Genomic DNA, 23065 nt, shown 5'->3' with positions numbered 1-23065 from the left:
CTGCAGGTCCATCTGCCAGCTGCTCACCCACGTCCCCGGGGCCTGTGCGGCCACCTGGGCAGATGTCCCGGCCCCAGAGCTGCCTCCTGAGGCAGAAGAGGCAGACAGAGCAAGGGAGCGTCAGGAGAGCCAGAGTGGGGTCCCTGCCATACCCCCCTCCCAGTCCTCCTAGAAGTGACTCTGTGACAGGAGGCTGGGGCCAGGACTGCATGGGGCAAGAGAGTGGCCCTCAGCTTCCGGGTCACCAGCCGGGCACTGTTACCCCATTGCACAGGTGAGCCCAACATCTCCCAACAAATAACGGATGGAGAAGGGCCGGCTGGGTCCTGCATCTGTTCCCTGACCCACCGAAGACCAGCTCTGTGCCAGGCCTACTCCCGGCTCCAGCCACTCAGCGGTGAGCCCACTGGTCAACCCTGCCCTGCAGTGGCCTCAGGGGGAAGGATCAGCCTGGTCTGGGAGTAGGAGGCCAATGTCCCAGGTCCTGCAGCTCAGGGGCCCCTGGGCCTGGATGGAGGGAGGCTGTCCTCCAGGAAATGCTGGTCCAGGCGCTGGCCTGCGGTGGGCTCCCTGTGGGCGGGCACAGACCTGGCCTGGTCCCTCTCTCCCAGCTACTTCAGGTGTGGTGGCAATGGAATGAGGCCGTGTGACCTGGAATGGCCCCACAGGGTGGCCTGAGCAGTGTTCCTGTGGAGGGTGGGCACCTAGCCCACAGGCCAAGGCCGGGCAGGAAGGGGCAGGTGAGAGCGAGAGGCAGACTCCCCTACCCAACTGCCCTGGCTTCTCCGCCACAGGGACAGGGCCGTGGAGCAGCTGCTGCCTTCAGCTGGAGCGTGTGTATGCATGTGTGTGTGCGCAAGCACACACGCTCATGTGGATACATGCATGTGCACATTCAAGTGCACGCACACATGTGTGTGCATGTATGTATGTGTGCACACATGTGTGGGAGGTGGCCTGCGATCCTGCCCCTGAAAGAGCTGGTGCTCACACCGAGGTGCTAGCTGCTGACGCTGAACCCAGCCAGGAGGGAGCCGAGCAAACCCCCCGGTGGACAGAGCAGGGGGAGGCGGGAGAGCAGTGGGGCTCCCTGAGGCCATCTTGAGATGGGGGGGCAGAAAGTCAGAACCCGAGAGGGGCTTGAAAAGGGGCTGCTGGGTCTGTTGGGCCGACCCCTCCCTGTGGTCGCCCTGGCCTGGCCACCCTCCTCTGCAGCGGGGCCCGGGGGTGTGGAGTCCCCAGGCCTGCCTCCTCCTGCCCAGTCCAGCTGCCCCTCTGCTGCCCCGCCCCCACCGGCCACACCCTGCTCCGGGCGAGGCTGACAGTGGGCACGGAGGGGCGGGGCCGGAGGAGACCCCAGTCCAGGCGGGGGAGCAGCTGGCCTCTTTCCCAGAGGTGGAAGAATGGTGCCCCAGGCGCCAGTGCGGGGGTTTGCTGAGGGTTTCTGGGGAGATAATTGGGCAGCGATTACGTGTTCCCAGAGCAGGCAGAGCTGCAGCCTGTCGCCTGTCACTGCGGGTCGCCTGTCACTGCGGGCCCAGTGAGCACCGCCTCTGTGCAAGGCCTGTCTGGCTCGGCCCCAGCAGCCCCCCTCCCCTGGACTCGGGCTGGACTGGCCCTGGGGGTCACCAAGGGTCTGGGTCAAACCCAACCTAACCTTGAGATCCCCCCTCTCTGGCCCAGCTCCCCCACAAAGGTGTCACATTATCCCCACCTTCTGATCTCCTGCCTTTGCTCCCCCCTCCCCCAGCTCCTCTGGTCCCCCCCCCCCCCCAGCTTCTCCGGGCCTGGTCAACCCCTCCCTGGCCCTCTAGGACCTGGCTGGGCTCTCCCTGCCACTTCCAGGAAGCCCTGCCAGACTGCTGCTGCCTCGGGTGGCGTGGGGGAGAGGGTGGAGACCACCATGGGCCCAAGGACCACGGAGCCATGCCTGGCCCAGGCTACCCAGCCGGTCAGGGGACCCGGGTCTGAGTGCCATCCTCAGTAAACTGGGTGGATGGAGCGGCGGGCGGCTCCTGGTCACTCAGGTGCTGGCTCTGGCCCTTCCGCTGCACACGCATGTGGGTGTGCACACGTGCAGGTGAGCATGGTTCCTGCCCCACCGGCTCAGGGAGCGCCTTCCCTGACCAAGGCCCTCAGACACAGACACCAAGCTCACCTCAGACGTGGACACAGGCTCTCCGCCCCACGCGGACTCCGGGGAGGCCAGCCGCACTGGCCCCTGGTCACTCTGTCCCCACAGACACCTCACACGGGCCTCCAGCTCTGGGAACGCCTGGGCTGGGCAGCACCGGGATTCCTGAGCTGGAAGCCTCTCTGCCTGTCTCCCCCTCCCTCCTCTGCCCACCCACTCGCCTTTAATTAGAAATGCCAGGAGAGCGATTTTTGGAGAGGTTTTTTTTTGCCAGAAAGACTTTCCCATCCACAGCAGGGGAGGAAGCTCAGATTGGCTCTGGGTGGGAGGAGAGCCAGGGGGGAAGGGGCCTGGTGGGGGGAGTGGGGATTCCAGAGTGTGGGCCTCTGAGCTGTGTGCCCTTGAGTGAGCGGGGCTGGAGGAGGGGCGGGGCTGAGTGTGCTCGCAGGGGTGAGTGTGCACCAGGGGGTGAGTGTGCACGTGGGGGGATGCGTGGGGGGGTGCGTGTCTGTGGGGAGGGGGAGGTATGACTAGGGGATGAGTGTGCAGTAAGCGCGTTTGTGAGACAGGGAGAGGGGAGTGGGCAGTGGGGGCTGAGGTCTCCTGACTGGCAGTGGTTGTGCCCATGCGCCTCTGGCTGTGTGTGGGCTGTGCTGTGTGCTACCTGTGCCCAGGTAATCCGCAGGCCTAGGACCGGATCCCTTGGGATAACCGAAGGACGTCCTTCCCCTTGCCACCACTGCCTGGGAGGCGGAGGGGAGTCTCAGCTTCCGGAGCCCCATTCCTTATATGGTGCTTTCTGTTCTCTGCTGCTGCTGACTGCAGAGGGCTGCCTGCACCCTCCTCCCTCCCTCCTCCCGCCCTCCTCCCTCCTCCCTCCCTCCTCCCGCCCTCCTCCTTCCCTCGTCCCTCCTCCCTCCCCCTCCTTTCTCCCTCTACTAACCTCGTGGAAGTCTTGGAGCTTCTGACCAGGTTCCCCTTGTGGCCTGGGGGGTTCAGGGCCACAGTAGGCGGCTTAGGGCCACAGTAGGCTGCAGGACTCCTCCATGTCCTCCTACCTCCTGCCCCAAGAAGAAGCTTCCAGATTTCCCTGGGGGCACTAAATGGAGAAGTCTTGGGCCTCACCAGAGCCCTGGAAGTGGAGCACTGGGCAGTCCTGTCCAGCCATTGGACAGGTCGTCACACACATCACACCAATGCCTGAGGCCAGGCAGAACCATGGCCTGGGTACATGTTCCTCACACACAGCGCAGGAAGACCAGTCCAGGGCAGGGTTGGGCGGACGCTCCAAGCCACATCTGGAACTCACCCCTGACACTTGGGAGCGTGTGTGCGTGTGTGTGTGTGTGTGTGTGTGTGTGTGTGTCTGACCCGCGTGTACCTGAAGGCTCCTTGAAACCTTCAGCTCAGGGGAAAGGGTCTGAACATCCGGGTGCTTGTCAGGGTCATCTGTGGCTGAACATCTGCGGCTGAACTGGGCAAGGTCCCGTCGGGGCCAGGATGGGGCTCATGAGGACCCAGGAGAGCAGAATCCAGCACCAGCACAGCGCCTCCCCGCCTTCCACCTCCCAGTAAGGGGAGAGAGACGGGCAGAGGAAGCCCACCCAGAGACCCTGGGGGAGGGGCCTCCTCCTTACCCTCCGGTGGGGGCAGCCTCGCAATCAGCCCAGCCTCTGCAGGGACACCCCTGCACCTTCTGCCCAGCGCTGGCCTAGAGGGTGCTTGTTGGTCTTCAGAATATCCCCTCGGGTGTTGCGGGCTGAATGAGCCCGGGGAGGGGGTGGTGGAGCCAGCGGATTAGTCACCCGAGGCCAGCCGTGTGTGCAGGGGGTGGGTCCTCCCTCTGCGCCGAGCGCGAGTGGGCGCGCGGGCCAATGAGAGCCGGGGGCTGGCGAGGGGGCCGCCCACGGGCGCGCTGGCAGCATAAAGAGCCGGCGCCGCGGCGGCTGGTTGCAGAGCTTGGCGTCGCTGCTCCCGCTCCGCCTCCCTAAGCTGCTGCCACCGCACCGGACCCAGTGGGACCGAGTTTCCGCCGCTCCGCCGGACCCATCGCCACCGGCGCGCCCGCATCACCGCACCGCCGGACCCCGCAGACCTGCCGGCGCCAAGAGGACTTTGCAACCCTCTTCCTCCCTCCAGTCCGAGCACCGCGATCACCTGCGCGCAAATGGAGCTGGACCAGAGAACCAGCGGCGGCCTCCACGCCTATCCTGGGCCGCGAGGCGGGCCGGTCGCCAAGCCCAACGTGATCCTGCAGATCGGTAAGTGCCGCGCCGAGATGCTGGAGCACGTGCGGAGGACCCACCGGCACCTGCTGACCGAGGTATCCAAGCAGGTGGAGCGCGAGCTGAAGGGGCTGCACAGGTCGGTGGGCAAGCTGGAGAGCAACCTGGACGGCTATGTGCCCACCAGCGACTCCCAGCGCTGGAAAAAGTCCATCAAGGCCTGTCTGAGCCGCTGCCAGGAGACCATCGCCAACCTGGAGCGCTGGGTCAAGCGCGAGATGCACGTGTGGCGGGAGGTCTTCTACCGGCTGGAGAGGTGGGCGGATCGGCTCGAGTCCATGGGTGGCAAGTACCCGGTGGGCAGTGAGTCAGCCCGCCACACCGTCTCCGTGGGAGTCGGGGGTCCCGAGAGCTGCTATCAGGAGGCCGACGGCTACGACTACACAGTCAGCCCCTACGCCATCCCCCCACCCCCGGCTGCCGGGGAGCTACCGGGGCAGGAGCTGGAGGACGCCCAGGAGTACCCACCCTGGGGGCCGGGTGAGGACGGGCAGCCGAACCCCGGTGTGGACACTCAGATCTTTGAGGACCCGCATGAGTTCCTCAGCCACCTGGAGGAGTACCTGCGACAGGTGGGCGGCACCGAGGAGTACTGGCTGTCCCAGATCCAGAACCACATGAACGGGCCGGCCAAGAAGTGGTGGGAGTTCAAGCAGGGCTCGGTGAAGAACTGGGTGGAGTTCAAGAAGGAGTTCCTGCAATACAGCGAGGGCACCTTGTCCCGCGAGGCCCTGCAGCGCGAGCTGGACCTGCCGCAGAAGCAGGGCGAGCCGCTGGACCAGTTCCTCTGGCGCAAGCGGGACCTGTACCAGACGCTCTACGTGGACGCCGAGGAGGAGGAGATCATCCAGTACGTGGTGGGCACCCTGCAGCCCAAGTTCAAGCGCTTCCTGCGCCACCCGCTGCCCAAGACCCTGGAGCAGCTCATCCAGAGGGGCATGGAGGTGCAGGACGGCCTGGAGCAGGCCACCGAGCCGGCCGGCCCCCACCTCCCGGCCGAGGACGAGGCCGAGACGGAGGCCCTCACGCCGGCCCTCACCAGCGAGTCTGTGGCCAGCGACCGGACCCAGCCTGAGTAGAGGGCATCCCGGGCCCCAGCCTCCCTGCCAGGCCCCACGTGGCCTTTGCCAACCAGGACTTCCGAGGTGGACTGACTTTTGAGCTGGGCTGACCCTTTCAGGGAGGAGCCCTCGTCCTCATCCCGGTGGACACCCCCGTAGCTTCCTAGCCTGATGTGCACAGACACACATCATCCAGTTATGGACATTGTCCCCCAAACTGCAGAGGAGCCCCTCTTCCCTTCAGGGTCCTGCCCTGTCAGCCTCCCTCCGTCTGTCTTCTGGGGCCCTGGGCTGCCTGGGCTGCCAATTCTCCCCCCACCACACACACACACTCACTCACTCACTCAGGCCATGACAGGAGCCCCAGCTTCCTCATCCTGCTCCGTGCCTGGGCCTTCTGGGCACTCAGAAACCAAGTGTCCAGATGGCCCAGGCCAGCGGGCACCAAGCTCAGGGGGACACTCCAGAGCAGAAGCTGGAGACACAACCCGGGCCACGGGGACCTCAGCTTCCGGGCCGCAACCCCCTCCTGGCAGTGGCCGTGCTGGGCAGCCGGCCAGCCTCGGACAGCGCGGCTCCCGGTCCTAGAGGACCCCTGAAGCTGGGACGCGGCCCCTGCAGCAGCAGCGGACCTGGAGTTCCCTCTCCTGGCCCCTCAGGTGAGCCCTTGCGTCAGGACACGACCACCAGGGGTCGCCGTAGAGCGGGGAGGGCCCAGGGCCAATCCCTGTTCCAGGCTGGCCCACGCAGAGGGACTCAGAGACACCCCAGAAAGTTAGCTGTGGGGCTGGGGTGGGGGCGGCGTGGAGGAGAGGCCCCGGGGTCAGGGGGAGGGGGCTGGGTGGGAGGCAGGGCTGGGGGCGCATGCTGAGCCAGCTCTCACGAGGACCGTCATTTCTCCCCACCAGCAGCGTCCGTGATTCACGGCAGCCTGGGGGCGCTCCTGCCCGGCTAGGTGACTCACCCACGGCAGGTGGGGGGTCCCACGGGGCCCGAGTCCTCAAACCGGCTGAGGCAGCAGTCGGCATCCACGGAGCCAGGAGAGTGACGACAGGTAATGGAGACTCGACCCTCTCACCTGACCCTCCACTGTCCTCCCCGGGGGCGGATGAGTCCCTCCCCTAGTCCTCTGGGCAAGCGGGGAGGCAGCCCCCCAAGACCCTTGGGGTTTTGGTCCCCAGAGAGCAGCCTTGTGATGTCTCTCCGGTGGATACCGCAGCCACCCGCCCAGCCCCTGACCGTCTTGTCTTCCTTTCTTCCAGGTCTCAAGGCTCCCCGCCTCCCCGAAGCCCTTGCTGCTGTGCCTGCTCCCCTCTCCTCCCACCAGCACAGGGGGAGACTGAGGCCGGCGAGAGAGGGGGCTGCAGGGAGGAGACCCAGCGAAGAGCTGGTGCTGAAGACGGGCAGCGTGAAGGCCAGGGCCTGCCACTATGCCCGCCCCGCTGACCGCCAGTCTGCCAGCCCCCTGGCCCGCAGTGGCTGGAGCCGGGCCCTGTCCCGCCCCCGCCTAGGAGCCCCGCCCACTTTGTGGCCGTCCCCTCCTGCCAGCGCTCTCTGCAAGCCCTGGGCTGAGGCTGCAATTCCCGGGCCCTGCCCAGGGGCCCCAGGACCAGCCCCAGGACCAGCCCCAGGACAGCCCAAAGCCTTTCTCCTGGGGCTCGAGCTGGCTTTCTGCCAGGCCCTCTTGGTGTCCAGGCCCGGACGCCCGCCTCCCCGACACCAACGCTCTGGTGCTGGCCCAGCACTGGTGTCTGCAGAGCAGGTCTTGTTTGGGGGCTCCCCTTTCTGCCTGTCCACTGGGGTTTCCTGGGTTCAGGAACCAGCGTTTCCAGGTGACTCTGCCAGCCCCGCTCCAGCTGGTGCCCCGGCCGGCCCCCTCTCCAATTCTATTTTTGCACATTGCCATAACCCATACTCACAGGCCGCGGGAGGGCCTGGGTCTCCTGCCCACATGGGCCAAGCCTTGAGTGTCAGGCCAGGCTGTGGGCAGCCCTTCCACCACCTTCCCTGAAGACAGACTTTTTTTTTTTTTTTTATAAGATTTTGTTAATAAAACATTGAAACTTAGAAGCATGTGTGCTGCTGTTTCTCTGCTCACCTGGGTGCTGGGGTGGGGCTGTAGAGGGAGGCAGCTCAGGGCCACGAGCCCTCAGTGCAGGTGGAGGGGTCTCTGGAAGCTCCGGGGACCAGAGCCCACTGCCCTCCAGGGCCGCCGGTCAGGGCCGTGGAGCCTCAGGTTAGAAGGTCCTTGGGCGCTCCCCTTACAGAAGCTAGACCCCTGCAGCCGCATCCTGAGACAGGCAGCTGGTGAGGGGGCTGAGAGGTGGCCAAGCCTGTCACCTGCCCCCTTGCCTGCCAGGTGTGAGTCGGGGGGTGTGTGTCCTGGGAATCCTTACACGACCAGGGCCCAGTCCACACAGAAGCCTGCAGGCCCAGCGGACTTCTCTGGGCTCTGGGGCCCTGGGGACCTGGGGACCTGGGCACACAAGTTGCTTCCTGGGAATGGATGCTGGTGAGTCCTGGCTGCAGGATCATGAACTTGGTCTCTCTAAGCCTCAGTTTACTCATCTGCAAAATGGGGGAACCATCACTAACACAGTTCATGCATGGACTCACAAACTCCGAATGAGGGCCATCTGATGTCCTGTGGGTGGTTGGCCACCCCTGGTCTCTGAGGGGCACACCAGGCCCCCAAGGGGGAGGGACAGGTAGCCTAGCTGGAGGGGAATGCATTCTAGCCAGTGGTTAATGGGAAGCAGGACCAGTGGGAGACAGATAGAGAGAATTTGTTACAAGGAGTTGACTCACTCAATCATGGACTGATTAGTCCACTCCAAAGTCCATAGGGCTGGTGGGACCCTCTTCTTCCAGGTGACGTCTTAGCTCCGCTCGTAAAGTCTTCTTACTGGTTGAGCCAGGCCCACCCAGACCATCTCAGTGACTGCCCCTACTCAGGTCAACTGATTATGAGCACAAATCACACCTGCACAAGACCTCGGTGACACCTAGATTAGGGTTTGACAGAATGCCCAGGGACAGTAGTACCCTAGCCGGGTACCATCACAGCCGTCATGGTCACGGTCACCCACCCAGTTCAGGTCCTGCTGTTACTGAGGAGTCTGGGTCCTTGGCTCCTGATATGGAAGAATTCAGAGCAGGGACACTGAGAAAAGCAAAGGCAGATTTATCGAGGCTCAGTGGAGGGCGAGAACGCTGAGAGGGCCCCAGCTTCTGAGCACTGAAAATGTGGGGCTAGGGGTTTTTTTGGGTTTATTTTTTGTGGTTTGAGAACAGAGAAGTTGCTAGGGTTAACCAGTTAGGAAGTAGGTTAACAAGCTTCTCCGTTTTGGAATACAGATGTCTGGTATACGAACACTGATGTCTGGGCATATGTACATCAGCAAAGCAAAGTACTCTGGGATTGTGCGGCACTTATTATGGGATACAGGAAAGGACTTGTCCAACCAGGTGTTGGGTTTTTCTTTCTTTTTTTTTTTAAATTTATTTATTATTATTATTTATTTATTTATTCATTTTTAGAGAGGAGAGAGAGACAGAGAGGGAGAGAGAGAGAGAGAGGAGAGAGAGACAGAGAGAGAGAAGGGGGGAGGAGCTGGAAGCATCAACTCCCATATGTGCCTTGACCAGGCAAGCCCAGGGTTTCGAACCGGCGACCTCAGCATTTCCAGGTCCACGCTTTATTCACTGCGCCACCACAGGTCAGGCGGTGTTGGGTTTTTCTCTGTGATGTGTGGTTTAGCTTTAGATTTGAAAGACACACTGAAAAGGAGTCAGGTTGGTTCATTCCCGGACTGTTGTTTTATAAGCTACCTACTGCCAACAGCCACAGTTCCGGCAGGACCTGACTGGATGCAGCAGTTTTTGGAAACATTTTACTCTACCTGTTTCACTGGCCCTGGGAAGGTGCTGCTGCTCTGCTTGGTGGGGCACCGGGCCAGGTGGGGAGGGAGGACCGTGAGGGTGGCTGTGGGGGGGCAGCCCAACTTGGGTGGGGCTGCTGTGGAGAGCTTGGCACAGGGCTGGCGGGAGGGGCCGGCTGGGACACAGAGAGCAGGCCCCCTGGGAGGCAGGAAATGAACCAGAGCTGGAGAACCACCTGCCACCAGGAAGTGTCGTCACCCTCTGTCCGTGGTGAAAGCGTCACCTCGTCCTTAATATTCTCCTGTAAGTGGTGACAGTGCTGACAGGAAAGGGAAGAGGAAATTGAAGGAGCAGGAGGCGGGCACCCCACGGGGCTGCCCGGGGGGGGGCAGGGATGTCCCCGGAGAAGAGCGCCCCCCTGCATCAAAGCCGGAGGTGGGAGCCCTTCCCTACCAGCCTGTGACTGAGGGCAAGGATGGGGAGCCTGCTCTGCGACCGTCAGGGGCTGCCTCGGAGATGAGCCCTGAGTCTTGGTGTCTCAAGGAGAGAGACCAGAGGGCAGAGCCCAGAGTCTCTGTTCTCTCTGTGCCTGTCTGTGTGTCTGTCTGTCTCTCTGTGTCTGTGTGTCTGTCTCTCCTCCTCCCCCCCCCTCTGCGGAGCACTGGGGGTAAGGGAGTGGGGGGGCGGTGAGGGCGCTTTGTGGAAATCAACGAAGGACAAAGGGGAAAGGGTTGGCCCTGGGCAGGAGTCCAAGGGTGGCTCAGGACGGCCAACCTAGCCCCTCCCCACGGAGCGCCCCGCCTCCAGACGAGGCTAAATGAGGAGGCTCCCCCCTCCCGCCCCCCAGCACCACCCAGAAGCTCTCCCACGCGCAGGCTCCCAGCTTGCGGCCTACTTGCTGGCAGCCGGTGGCACACATTAGCCGGCTTCCTCCGGGAGGGGGGCCAGGCAGCCCGGGCCCAGCCCTTGGTTCTGGGGGACCCGGAAGTGGGCCGCAGGTGCAGGGGTCCTCTGGCCCTCGGCCACGCCTGCTGTCTGTCAGGAAGGCTCAGAGCAGGATGGGGAAACTGAGGCCTGAGAGGAGCAGGGAGTCACCAGGTGAACCAAATGGCCTCCTTCACGTCTGTCAGCCTCAGGCTGAGCCTGTGGCAGGGGTCAGGCAGCAAGTGTCCCTTCCTCAGGTCCCACTTGTCATCTCTAGACCGTCCTGTCCTCTGTAGCCCTGAATGGGTGACCAGCTGCCTGGTCAACCAGCTTCCCCACCCCCTACCTTAACCTCTCCGAACAGAGCCTTACCCAGACAACCAGGGGACCCGCCCGGCCCCGGGCCACCTCAGGAGACCTGTCCGCTGGCGGCCCTGCTCTTCTGTGCGCCCACATGCCCACCCGGAGCTGCCTTCTCTGCCCGCCAGCCTGGGTGGGAGGGAGCCTGGGAAAGGCCTGCCCCCACCCCACCCCACCCCACGCCGCTGTCCTCCCCACTCAGGGGAGCCCCGTGCCTCAGGGCAGGCCAGCTAGGGGCTCCCTGTTTTTCTGTAACTGCCACAAGCAGCCACCTCAGTGCCGCCTGTGTCCTTCCCCAGCCTCACGCAGCACATCGAATGTCCAGGTGCCACCACACTGGGTCTCCTCCAGGGCAGAGGCCTGCGGTCGAGATTCCTTTCTGCACGTTTGCTTTTTCCTGGAATTTCAGATCCTCGTTTCCTGCGGTCTAGGGGATGTCACCCCCAGGCCCCCCCACCACGGTGCCTTCCTTTTAGCCACCACTCGGGGCTGCTTCCTGCTCGGTCTGTGCTGGTTCGTTTCGTGGAGCCCCCTTCCTGGAATGAAAGATTTTTAGAGAAAAGCATTGCTGACCGGACGCCTCCTGGGCCCGGCTTTCCAAGTGTCTCCTGCTTCGGGATGATGTCCAGATTCCAAGGCCGCCTCCAGAGCCCTGCCCAGCCCCGCCCCCCCGCAGGGATCGATGACACCACTCCCTCGGTCTCCTGTCCCCTCGGTCCCCTCCTCCCGTGCTGCCCACACCTCTGCCTCTTTCTCTCTCGGCCTCGTCCTGCAGGCACTGTCCTGGAATCCCTCAGAAGCAAACCTCCGTCACTCTGTCCCAAGGGTCCCTCTCCACTGCCCGGCTCTCACCAGCTGTTTCCTGTCACCCACCTCTGTCCACCATGATTTGTTAACCCAACACAGGCGTGCACCCAAGGGAAAGATTAAAAGAAGTAAAAGGAACTCGGCAAACATGAACCCCGCCTGTTTACCAAAAACATCACCTCTAGCCTTACCAGTATTAGAGGCACTGCCTGCCCAGTGACATAAGTTTAACGGCCGCGGTATCCTGACCGTGCAAAGGTAGCATAATCACTTGTTCCGAATGTCTCCGCCCTCTGACCTGCCCTCTTTGCCGGAGCCCCAGACCTGACCTCTAAGCGCAGCCCCAGAAAGGGCCAGGGGCTGTCACGTGTCCCTCCCAGAGCCCCACCCCATGTCCATGGCTGGGCCCCAAGCTGGACTGTGACGGGTGGGAGAGGAGGTGCTGCAGAGGCTTGGGGGGGCCCAGCTGGAAAGGGCAGGGTCGGGTCCAGCCACTGTCCTGTCCCTGAGTCACAGCCCCATGCAGAGCACGCCACGCTCGCACTCAGGGCGCCCACGGGAGGCAAGGCTGCTGAGTTAGAGGCTGTCCCCCAAAGACAGCGGCTACCTGAAGAGGGAGGGAGTGGACCCCTCACCCCAAGGGTAACCAATCGGCTCCGGCGAGCGATCCGACCAGGGGCCTCTGGGGCCCTCTCTGACGTCACCCTCGTCTGCCTCTGGGGGTCATGACCCTGCGCATGGTGCTTCTCCCATCGCCACCCCTCTCAGAGGGAACCACTGCTCTCTGCCCAACTCCTCATCATCCCACAAAGCCCTGCTCCCGTCGTCCCCTCCTCGGACATCTCCCTGCACACCACCCTGGCGTCACCTCTGGGGACCCTCGCCGCCCCTCCCCGTCCTGGCACCTGCCTGGTACTCCCTGAGGACAGAGACTCCCCTGCCAGCCCCGTGCCCCTATTCCTTCGGGGTGCTGGAGGCCCCCGTCCCTGGAGGCCCTGGGTTCCCTGCTCCTGCCGCTGGCTTGTCTGGCGTCTTCTGTGCCAGGAGTCTGAGTGTGAAGAAGGCTATTTTTAGCCTGTGTTATCCCCGTAATTATCTTGTCTCTGTTTTGTCCTGGTGCTTGGTTCAGTCTGTCTCTCTACACTCAGGAGAAGTAGGGATCAGGGGGACCCCACAGAACCTCCTCTGCTCACATCCCCGACGGGCTCTGTCTGTCCACTTAATAAAAGCCAGGACAGTCTTGCAGGAAGTTCTGACACCTTCCAGCCAGAGGGGCCTGGGCACGGGAGGGTGGCTGGGGGCTCCAGGCGGGGCCCCCCAATGCCCTCCCAGCCCCTGAAACGGAGCCTGGCTAGAGGAGGGGCACAGGAACCAGCCGCACAATGAGCTCTCATCAGGGAGCGTTCAGACTTGGCCTTGGGAGCAGAAGCCCTGCTTTCCCCTGGTCCCTGGAGGAAGTGGGAGCTGTGGTCCACTCAGACCCTCTGTCTCCTGGAGCCCTGTCCCGGGGGAGGGAGAAGGAGCCCCCTGTGGACACTGTGAGGAGACTTCAGCACGTGCAGGGAGCCCACGGCCACGCGGGCTTCCCCGTCGGGGACAGATGGGGCGTGGGTGCTCACAGTGCAGGCTGGGCTTCTCAGCCTGTCCTCTGCTGGGCGGAGCAGGCGTCTGCAGGAGGGAAACAGAACGAGGCTTCTCAGCCAGGCGTGGACGGGCGGGCGGTGTGCCTGAGGATCAGGGGCGAGGACCTGCCCGGGACTCTACTCTCGGGCCCCCAGACCACAGGACCTCTCCTCAGATCCACCTCGTGAGGTTGTCTGGTGCCCCCGCTCCCCTTTGTCTGCCCCGCCCCCCGGGTCCCACACAGGGGGCTCCCAGACACTTACCCAGCAAGGGGCTTTGCTTGGTCACACCTCACCCTGGCCAACCTCTCCCACTGTCTGCGGGCCGTTCATGGGCTGCCTCCTCCAGGAAGCCCCCCCCCCCCCGGCTTCCCCATGATGGTCGCTCTCATCCAGGTGAGCCTTACTTAGCGAATAAGTCAGCCTGGACACAGTGCCCGCGTCACAGCTCTGCTCCGATCGCCCGATGCTTCCTGAGGTTGTCGTTCTCTGGTGCCTCCTTGTATTTTCACTCCCCCCATCCGGGTGTTGCTATGGAAACCAGGAAGTCCCCACAGCATCCCTGATGGGCAGGTTTCAGGGGCATCTATGTCTGTGTGTCTCTGTGTTTTGGGACATGCGTGTGTGCGTGTATGTGGCAGGGCGGGCGGGAACCCCGGGGTTTCATGACTGGATCCAAAAGGTCCAGCGAGGGAGGCTTTTTTATTTTTATTTTTTATTTTATTTATTTATTTATTTATTTTTAAAATGTATTCATTTTAGAGAGGAGAGGGAGAGACAGAGAGAGAGAGAGAGAGAGAGAGAGAGAGAGAGGAGAGACGGAGAGAAGGGGGAGGAGCTGGAAGCATCAACTCCCATATGTGCCTTGACCAGGCAAGCCCAGGGTTTTGAACCGGCAACCTCAGCATTTCCAGGTCGACGTTTTATCCACTGCGCCACCACAGGCCAGGCTAGGGAGGCTTTTTTAGAAAGCACATTCCTGCCCTGGCCGGTTGGCTCAGTGGTGGAGCGTCGGCCTGGTGTGCAAGGGGTCCTGGGTTTGATTCCCGGCCAGGGCACACAAGAGAAGTGCCCATCTGCTTCTCCACCCCTCCCCCTCTCCTTCCTCTCTGTCTCTCTCTTCCCCTCCCGCAGCCAAGGCTCCATTGGAGCAAAGATGGCCCGGGCACTGGGGATGGCTCCTTGGCCTCTGCCCCAGGCGCTGGAGTGGCTCTGGTCGCAGCAGAGCGACGCCCCGGAGGGGCAGAGCATCGCCCCCTGGTGGGCGTGCTGGGTGGATCCTGGTCGGGCACATGTGGGAGTCTGTCTGGCTGTCTTTCCCCGTTTCCAGCTTCGGAAAAATACAAAAAAAAAAGAAAAAAGAAAAAAAAAAGAAAGCACATTCCAGGATCCCTACCAGGGGCAGACCCTGGTCACTGCCACCTCCCCTCTTCTCATGGGCTGTCACCACCCTGGCCCCCGTTGGCATCAGCCTGGTCATTGCTGTCCAGGAAGGCCCTGTCTCCACTGACCTGGCCGCTGTCCTTCCCCTTTCACCTCCCGTTGACCTCTGGGCAGCTGGGCACCTCTTCTCCCTCGGGCAGCTGCAGGAGCTCGCTGCGCCCTGCTGGGCCTCAGTCTCCCCAGCGGGCACGGGTCCCGGCCAGTCTCCACGCACAGTCCCTGGGGGTGAGCCCTTGCCGGCCCCCTGGTGCCCCTGGTCTCCCTGACTCTGCAGCGGAGGTCCAAGCAGCCCCTGGACCTTTGTCACATCACCTCCAGACCAGGGGGTGGGGACCAGGCGAGAGGCTCCCGTGGTGGGGGGATCACAGTAGCTTGGCGGTGGTGGCAGCCCCGGGCTCTGTGCCCGCCACTGCCATCAGTCCCCGCCTGCCTGCTGGCCTCCCGCCCACCTGGGAGCTCCGTGCCTGGAGTCCCGATGAGCTGTGTGGGTGGGCGGGGAGCCCGGGGAAGGCTGGGCGGCCTGAAGCTGCCACATTCCTGTTCCCGCCTCCCCCGCACCTCCCAGCCCAGCCAGGATGCAGGCCGGCAGGGCTTGAAGAGCCAAAGAGTAGAAGAGGCTCGTCTACAACAGAGTCTTGGGTTCCACCAGGCCAGTCTCCCAGGGCCAGGCCCCCCAGACAGGGCAGGGCCCCCCAGACAGGGCCGGGCCCCCCAGACAGGGCAGGGTCTCCCAGACAGGGCAGGGCCCTCCAGACAGGGCAGGGCCCCCCAGACAGGGCAGGGTCTCCCAGACAGGGCAGGGTCTCCCAGACAGGGCAGGGCCCCCCAGACAGGGCCGGGCCTCCCAGACAGGGCAGGGCCCCCCAGACAGGGCCGGGCCCCCCAGACAGGGCAGGGCCCCCCAGACAGGGCAGGGCCCCCCAGACAGGGCCGGGCCCCCCAGACAGGGCAGGGTCTCCCAGACAGGGCAGGGCCCTCCAGACAGGGCAGGGCCACGCCTCCGTCCATCCAGCGCCCTGAGACCCGCTTCCTTCCCCAGCTCGGCACACCTGACCGGGGACCATGCGGATCCCCCCGCCCGGAGGCTGGGACACTTTCTTCCCTGAGTAATACTGTGGATATATTCAGTAAAATAAAATAGGTTATTAAAATTCATTTCATCTCTCTCTATTTTTTATTGTGGCCACTAGAAAATTTAAGATACATTAATTCTATTTCTGTTGTTGGGTGCTGTCTGCCATGCCCCGGGGAGGTATTGGGGGTCTTCAGCTAGTCCCCCAAGTCTGTCTTTCAGTAGCGAAGGTCTTGCTGTCAACCCCAAGGGGTTTGTGGGGACTGGGAGAGCCCCTCGTGCCTCTGCAGCACCCCAGGGCCCGGGCCGGGCTGCATCAGTGTCATCTGTCCCCACGAACCCCGCAGTGACCCACTGTCCCCACAAACACCCCCGGGTGAGGATGGAGAGCCCCCACAGACACCCCCGGGTGAGGATGGAGAGCCCCCACAAACACCCCCGGGTGAGGATGGAGAGCCCCCACAGATACCCCCGGGTGAGGATGGAGAGCCCCCACAGACACCCCCGGGTGAGGATGGAGAGCCCCCACAGACACCCCCGGGTGAGGATGGAGAGCCCCCACAGACACCCCCGGGTGAGGATGGAGAGCCCCCACAGACACCCCCGGGTGAGGATGGAGAGCCCCCACAGCCCTGAAGCAGGAGCCCCTCATCCTGGGGCTGCTTTCTGCCCCCGGGTTTCTGGTGGCCTGGACGCTGGTCACTGACCACGGCCTCAGGCTGTGGCCACCCCGTTCTTCAGAGCCCTGCTACACCTCTCCGGGGCTCAGCATGGACCACTTGTGGGAGAAACTGGCAAAGGACCTTTTCGTGGGCGTCACCCCAGGTTCTTTGGGGACCAAATCCCTCACCCGTCCCCTTGCTGAGTCTGGGGTGGCCCTGAGATTCATTCACATTCTTCTCCATTCTGTCCTCGCCCTCCGCCTCTCAACCCCGAGCCCCAGCACTGGGCCGGGGCCTCGCCTGAGTCCAGCCCGTGTCCACGGGACAAAGGGACTTCTCATCTAAGCACTCTGCAAATCTGAGATCTTCTCAGCCTCAAGGTTCGAGACCTACTGGGCCTCAGGGGTTCGTCCAGATGACAGGAGCCCACGAGCCTCTTAGGGGGGCCTCTCCCAATTGCCCAGGTGGCTGCTGGCAGGGCGAAGATGTTTTAAAAACGAAGACTGGGCAGACTCCTGAGGGGAGCGACTCCCAGCTTGCTCTGGGAAGATGGTGGGTCATAAACCCGACGGAGGGGTCATCCAAGGTCCCACGTCCAGCACCTTCCTCGCACAGAGCTCCCCGTTGGGTGTTGGGTTTACTGCTAAGTTTTTAGACCTGCCCACCAGGGAGGGCACCGTCCCCAGAGACGTCCCTCCAGGGGGAGGGGAAGGCAGCCGCTGTCTTGGCCACAGCCCCAGCTGCCCTCTGGTCAGTTGTAACTTTTGAAGGTCGAGTTCTACTGAAAATGCCCTTGTCCTCAGGGGAGCTGCGGCCCCCTGGCCTCTGCACCCTTTCCCGTTCTCGGGGTCTAGGGGGGCGCGGCCTCAGGAGCGGGAGCTGAGAGGCAGGCGCCTGGGAGTCAGGGCCACGAGGAACTGTGGTTCTGAAGTGGTTCTGAAATGCCCCAGAGAGGCCGAACCCACAGAATAAACTCGGGCAAAACCACACCCCAGGGGTGGAGCTGGGGACACGTGCCCCTGAAGGTCTCCCCGGTGGTGGTCAGGAGCGCGTTGGGAGAGAAGTCCCTAAGCTAAGGCCTGGCTGGGAGCCTTCTGGGGGGCGGCAAGACCTGCTTTCGGGGCGCTGCGGCAGCCACGGTGGCACCCTGTCTGGGGACGTGTCCGGTCAGGGAGCAGGTGGCAAGCGGCACTGGGCTTTCCTGCAGCGTCCAGGCTACGGTCCTTCCGGTCCTCAGAGAACCAGACTGATGGTCATGCGCCTGGGAGTTCCCTCAACTGCCAGCTGTGGGCAGGTGCATGGAACTCTGAGGCCGGGTGACTGTTGGGGACAGGGCCAGCCAGGCAACAGCGGGGTTTTGGACTCGCTTTCTCAGGAGCCAAGTCCCCAGGGAGTGTTGGGAACAGGGCTCACTTGAAGAGGAGTCTCTCAGGAGGTATCCCCCCCACTGGCTGGCAGCTGAGCACCCCAACCCTGGGGAGCCGGTCCCAGGCTCCCAGCACTGCGCCGGTCACCTCCCACACACCGCCTGCTGCCTCCCGGACTGAGGGCTGCACTCAGGAACGGCGCCCCCCCCGCCCCCCAGGGCCCTCCCAGCGGGCACTGGAGACTTTGACCGTGGCCTTCTCCGGTCTGCCTAAAGCCCACGGGCCTCCAGATCACACTGAGAAAACTCGGCACCCTGGAGCTGGCAGGGAGCTGGGCTATCCGGGGTTAGCTGAGCCTGGCTTGACCCTCCGCCCGAAGAGCTAACTCAGCCACGCCCTCCAAGTCCCCTGCGTCTGTGACTGCTCGTCAGCGGGGCTCAGACAGTCCACTCTTTGCTGCCCTGTGTCCAGTGAGACCCCACAACCACCCGCAGAGTCTCTGAGTGACCTTGGGGCCAGCACTCCCTCCATGACCTCAGACGCCGGAGGGTTTGGTAGTCCACAACCTCCCCCAACTTGAGCCCCTCCCGGCCTGGCCAGAGCCCCTCTTTCCAGGCCCTGAGGCCTGACCCCTGCCTCCTCCTCACTCCTCAGGACCCCTCCGCAAGGCCACCAGGCCCTCTGCCCCTCAGAACCGGGCAGAGCCCCTCAGGCCAGCTCCCCCTGCCCGGAGCCTGAAAGTAGTGCTTGCTGACTTGTCTTTTTCTTATTAAAGCCTTACCTCTTTGCTTTAAAATAAGGGCTCTCCCCCTCCACCCTTTTTTTTTTTTCCTGATAAGGGCAATCCATGCTCCTTGCAGACAAGTTAGACATTTTTGAAAAGGGTACAGGGAAAAAAAAATCTGTCTTAATTTTAAATTAGAATCACGTCATGAATTTTCCTTCCCAGCAGGATCTTGAGCAATTTCCACATCATTAAATAGACTTCAAAAAACGGACTCTCCCTCTAATTTTGAACATATGTGGCTATTTTGAAGTCAGGAGGAAGCCTTGTGAATTTTTTTTATGCTTTTCTCATTTTTTTCCTGTAGATTAAATTTCCGGAAGTGGGGTTACTGGTCACCCAGTGTGCACTCCTGGGGGTCTGAGCCGAGTGTCCTCCTCTTGGGGACTGCTGTCTTTGTAACCTTTTCAATGACCTTGACGTGAGTAACGCGCTTTGTGTAGGACTTCTCTGAGCTTCTCTGAGCATCCCGGGCTCCCCTCTGAGTTGACTTAGGGCATCTCTGAGTTGTTCTCCAGGCACCCGACCTCATCTTTAGGGGGCCCTCTTCCTGCTGGCGCTGACCGCCCAGGGAACAGATGCCCCCTGACCCTGGGCTGTAAAGGGAGCCCCAGGAAGAGACGGTGGGGGTGCAGGGTTGCGAAGGGCAGTGGGGAAGGGAGGCCCCAGGCAACAGTGCAGCTTCTCAAGGGTGGGGGGTGTGGGGCAGCCGTGGGTGAGGCTGCCAGGTCCTTGGAGCTGGGGCCCGGGGGGCGGGTGACTCACTTGGTGGAGGTGGCAGGTGAGGAAGGACACAGTAGGTGGAGGGACTGAGCAGGTTGGGGACAGCATGTGGCAGGGAGCGGAGCCCATGGTCTCTCGTCTCCCAGCTACCGCCCCAGCTGACCTTTGCCTTCTCCGGCCAGAGTGTCTTCCATGGGGTGTGGTTACCTTGGGCCATCCAAATGTCACTTCCTGGGGTTCTCTGTCCCCTTCTCTGACTTTCCATTCCCTGGGGGTATTGCCTCACCTCTTCCAGGAAGCCACTCAGGCTTGTTCCCACTGTCACTGCTAACAGTCTGGCCCCACCTCAGACTTAGAATGGGTGACAATGGCATTTGGAAGATGGACAGCACCTGGGGGGGCCTTGAATGCCAACTCAAGTTAGGAGCCTCCTCCCACCCTCCTTCCTCCTTCCCTAGGTCCCACCGAGAGCCCTCGGAGCTGTGTGCCTGACCGTGGGGCCTGGTGAGGTTTGGGGCAGCCGACAGAGGAGGGGGCATGGTGTGGTCCGGCCCGCGCTGGAGCAATGTGAGTAACGCTGTCCTGGGTCCCTGTCCCAGGAGGTACTGCCCTCCATGGTAGCTGCAGCCAGCGATGGCTTCCACCATCCCTACTGGAGAGGAGGAGGTGGAGGAGGTGGAGATGGAGGAGGAGGAGGAGGAGGAGGAGGAAGTGGAGGAGGAGGAGCTGGACATTGGTGAGTGGGGCCAGCAGGGCCTCCTCGTAGCCCACTGAGCTGTCCTGGTCACGGCCCTGGTCCCTGGTGCTGAGAAGGTTCCTCCTCCGGGCCTTGGTTTCCCCACAGTTTCAAGTGTCTGCTACCGTGTGCGGTGTGGGCGGGTGTGTGGGAGGCGGGCCATAGGTCTGCCTGGCAGCGGGCTGTCGTTCACACCCTCCCCTCCGGGGTCTCCCCTGGGGCTGTCGTCCACGTCCTCCCCTCTGGGGTCTCCCCTGGGGTCTCCCCTGGGGCTGTCGTCCACGTCCTCCCCTCTGGGGTCTCCCCTCGGGGCTGTCGTCCACACCCTCCCCTCTGGGGTCTCCCCCGGGGGCTGTCGTTCACACCCTCCCCTCTGGGGTATCCCCTCGGGGCTGTCGTCCACACCCTCCCCTCTGGGGTCTCCCCTGGGGTCTCCCCTCGGGGCTGTCGTCCACACCCTCCCCTCTGGGGTCTCCCCTGGGGCTGTCGTTCACACCCTCCCCTCTGGGGTCTCCCCTGGGGCTGTCATTCACACCCTCCCCTCTGGGGTCTCCCCTGGGGTCTCCCCTCGGGGCTGTCATTCACACCCTCCCCTCCGGGGTCTCCCTCGGGGCTGTCATTCACACCCTCCCCTCTGGGGTCTCCCCTGGGGCTGTCGTCCACACCCTCCCCTCTGGGGTCTCCCCCGGGGCTGTCGTCCACACCTTCCCCTCCGGGGTCTCCCTCGGGGCTGTCGTCCACACCCTCCCCTCTGGGGTCTCCCCTGGGGCTGTCGTCCACACCCTCCCCTCTGGGGTCTCCCCCGGGGCTGTCGTCCACACCTTCCCCTCCGGGGTCTCCCCTGGGGTCTCCCCTGGGGCTGTCGTCCACACCCTCCCCTCTGGGGTCTTCCCTGCCACTGTGCAGGCAAGTGGGCAAACAGAGCTCCTAGGGGGGCTTCAGTAAGAGAGAGCAAGAGAGTGAGAGAGAGAGCGAGAGAGCACGCAGGCCCTGCAGCCTGACACCCCGACACGGCAGGTGAGGTGGCTGCAGAGGCCTCGCTGTTCTGCACCCCACTTCCAGCGCGATGGCAGTCACAGCTGTCCCTGTACCCACGATCTCGGGGTCCCCCACTGCCCAGGTGCACCACTTCCGTCACCCATTGCTGATCCCGCTCTGGGGCACAGACCACCCTCGAGGGTGTTAACCACACAGGCATTGTGTTACTTGTCCACAGTGCCCGGCACACAGCAGGCTCTCTGTGGACTCTCAGTGAGTGAGTGGGTGAAAGGATGGACACATGGCCCCACCTGGGGACGAACAGGTCCATGGCTCAGGTGTGGGACACAGTGGGACGTACAGGGCAAACTCCTCTTTAAAAAATATTTGTTTTTAAAGATTCTATGCATTGATCTTACAGAGACAGGAGGGCTGGGGGAGGAGAAGCATCACCTCATAGTTGTTTCACTTTAGTTGTTCACTGCTTGCTTGTCGTATGTGCTGTGACCGGGCAAGCCTGGGGTTTCGAACCAGCGACCTCAGCGTCCCAGGTCTATTCTCCATCCACTGAGCCACCACAGGCCAGGCTGGGCAGGCTCCTCTTTAAGACGCACACTGTCCGAGGCTATGGGTTGGACAGGGAGGGACGGCAACCTGTCTAAAGGCAGAGGTGGGGCCCGCCCTGGAGACAGATCGTCCCCCCTCCCTCTCCCCCTTCCCCCATCAAAGGAGCATTGGCTGTTTTCCTAAAAGTGTTAGACAGTTTGGAAACCCATACTCGCCATCATCATAAAGCTCCCGGCTTGGTTCTGTGCCCCAGGTCCATGTCGCTAACCCCAAAAGTGTCTTCTTTTGGTGTCAATCTTTGAGCCGTATTCACAAAGCCCTTCCCTACCGGGTATACAGGTATAAAACCCACAGTCGGCCAGGTGGGCTTACAGTTGTACAGTAGTTTGCAAATTCAAACATCATCACCACCTGTTATTTATTTTTGTGCAAGAAGATGGGTAGGGACCCAGGTCGATTATTTCTTGTCCCGAATGACAGCAATTCCTTTGGCAGCTCTTGCTTTCCCCTGGCTGGGTTCTGAACGCTGTCCCGGGACGCTGCTTTGGCTCGTCCCCACGCCTCTGGACTGTGTCCAGCAGCCAGCAAGGCACCTGCCCCTCACATCTGCAGAATTCCCTGGTTGTTTCCCTCCACTTTCCCCGTCAGTGCTTTGTGAAGAAAGCAGTCTGGGCCAGTGACCGGGAGCTGGGAGGTCTGGGGCTTCTCCTCGGTGCACTCAGCACAGGCTGCAGGAGGCCCACTTTGCCTCACTGCTTCTCTGCCCTGCAGACAGCCCAAGCAGGGCAGCCACGGGTGAGGCCCTGAGTGACAGCCCACCCTGGGAGAAAATGCTTGTTGCCAGAATCAGGGCCATGTCACTTCTGGAGAAGAGAGTGCTGTTGGAGGCTGTCCGCCAATGCATCCAGGAGCAGAACCAGGTGGGACACTGGGGGACATCGTGCCCATGAGGACAGGCTCGCCGGGGGCTTCCAGCAGCCTCTGCAGTCACTGAGGACCCTGGCCTTCCGGCATGCATGCGGAAGGGCTGGTGGCTGCACCATCTGGTGCTAAGAAACCGCCGTCTGTGCCCATCACCAGACATGGGCCTGGGTGTCGCATGAAGCCAGACACACCCTGCTCTGACCCCTGAGGACTTGGGGGCCCCAGAAGACCTAGGGGTGCTGGCCGACCGCTGTGCCCTGGGAAGCACCAAGTGTGAGGGGCTTCCTGGGATTGCTCAGCATGGGGACCCAGCCCAGCTCCTCCCTGAGGCCCTGCGTGTTGTTCCTGCCTCTGTCTAGTGTGAAGGGTGAGGCAGAGGCTCTCCTGGTGCCTCTACTCCACATCCCTGCTTCCGAGTCTCTGGGGGTCGGGACCCAGGGGGAGAAATCACAGCAGAGCCTGTGTGCTTACAGAGGGAGACAGGCTCTAAGCACATGCACAGTTGAACTAGGGGGCCTGGGAAACTGGGAGGGAGAGCTGTCCAGCTGGTGGGGACAGCCTGTGCAAAGGCCCTGAGGCCAATGAGACAGCAGCACAGAAGGGTGGGAGTGTTCTCAGAAGATTCCAGCGGGGCTACGTTCACAGGTTCACCAGCTAGGTTAAGGGGTTCAGCCGCTGTCCTACAGGTAGGGGGCTGCCCCAGGGTCAAGCAGAGGTGAGCGTGGCCAGAATCA

General features: G+C 62.6%; 2 protein-coding genes across 2 annotated transcripts; both read left to right on the top strand.

The window, feature by feature from the left end:
• Window positions 1-934: 934 nt before the first annotated feature.
• ARC (activity regulated cytoskeleton associated protein) lies at window positions 935-7459 on the top strand. Its single transcript, XM_066379664.1, has 5 exons — window positions 935-997; window positions 3578-3705; window positions 4091-6139; window positions 6389-6534; window positions 6743-7459. The coding sequence occupies exons 2-3, from the start codon at window positions 3635-3637 to the stop codon at window positions 5496-5498; spliced, it is 1479 nt and encodes a 492-aa protein (XP_066235761.1). The 5' UTR covers window positions 935-997; window positions 3578-3634; the 3' UTR covers window positions 5499-6139; window positions 6389-6534; window positions 6743-7459.
• On the top strand, window positions 5905-16226 carry LOC136398606 (basic salivary proline-rich protein 4-like). Its single transcript, XM_066372777.1, has 4 exons — window positions 5905-6139; window positions 6743-7312; window positions 10210-10360; window positions 15881-16226. The coding sequence occupies exons 1-4, from the start codon at window positions 5905-5907 to the stop codon at window positions 16224-16226; spliced, it is 1302 nt and encodes a 433-aa protein (XP_066228874.1).
• Window positions 16227-23065: the final 6839 nt, after the last annotated feature.

The sequence above is a fragment of the Saccopteryx leptura genome, chromosome 3 (assembly GCF_036850995.1).
Source record: "Saccopteryx leptura isolate mSacLep1 chromosome 3, mSacLep1_pri_phased_curated, whole genome shotgun sequence".
Classification (NCBI taxonomy): Eukaryota; Metazoa; Chordata; class Mammalia; order Chiroptera; family Emballonuridae; genus Saccopteryx; species Saccopteryx leptura.
Note: the sequence above shows the minus strand (reverse complement) of the source record. Positions and strands in the feature narration are given on the sequence as shown.

Coding starts and splice junctions, on each gene's coding strand:
- ARC (XM_066379664.1), top strand. CDS start 3,635: ATGGGGCTCATGAGGACCCAGGAGAGCAGAATCCAGCACCAGCACAGC. Junction 3,706..4,090: donor TCCCCGCCTTCCACCTCCCA/GTAAGGGGAGAG, acceptor GGCTGGTTGCAG/AGCTTGGCGTCGCTGCTCCC.
- LOC136398606 (XM_066372777.1), top strand. CDS start 5,905: ATGGCCCAGGCCAGCGGGCACCAAGCTCAGGGGGACACTCCAGAGCAG. Junction 7,313..10,209: donor TCAGGAACCAGCGTTTCCAG/GTGACTCTGCCA, acceptor CCCGCCCCCCAG/CACCACCCAGAAGCTCTCCC. Junction 10,361..15,880: donor GACCCGGAAGTGGGCCGCAG/GTGCAGGGGTCC, acceptor GTGCCTCTGCAG/CACCCCAGGGCCCGGGCCGG.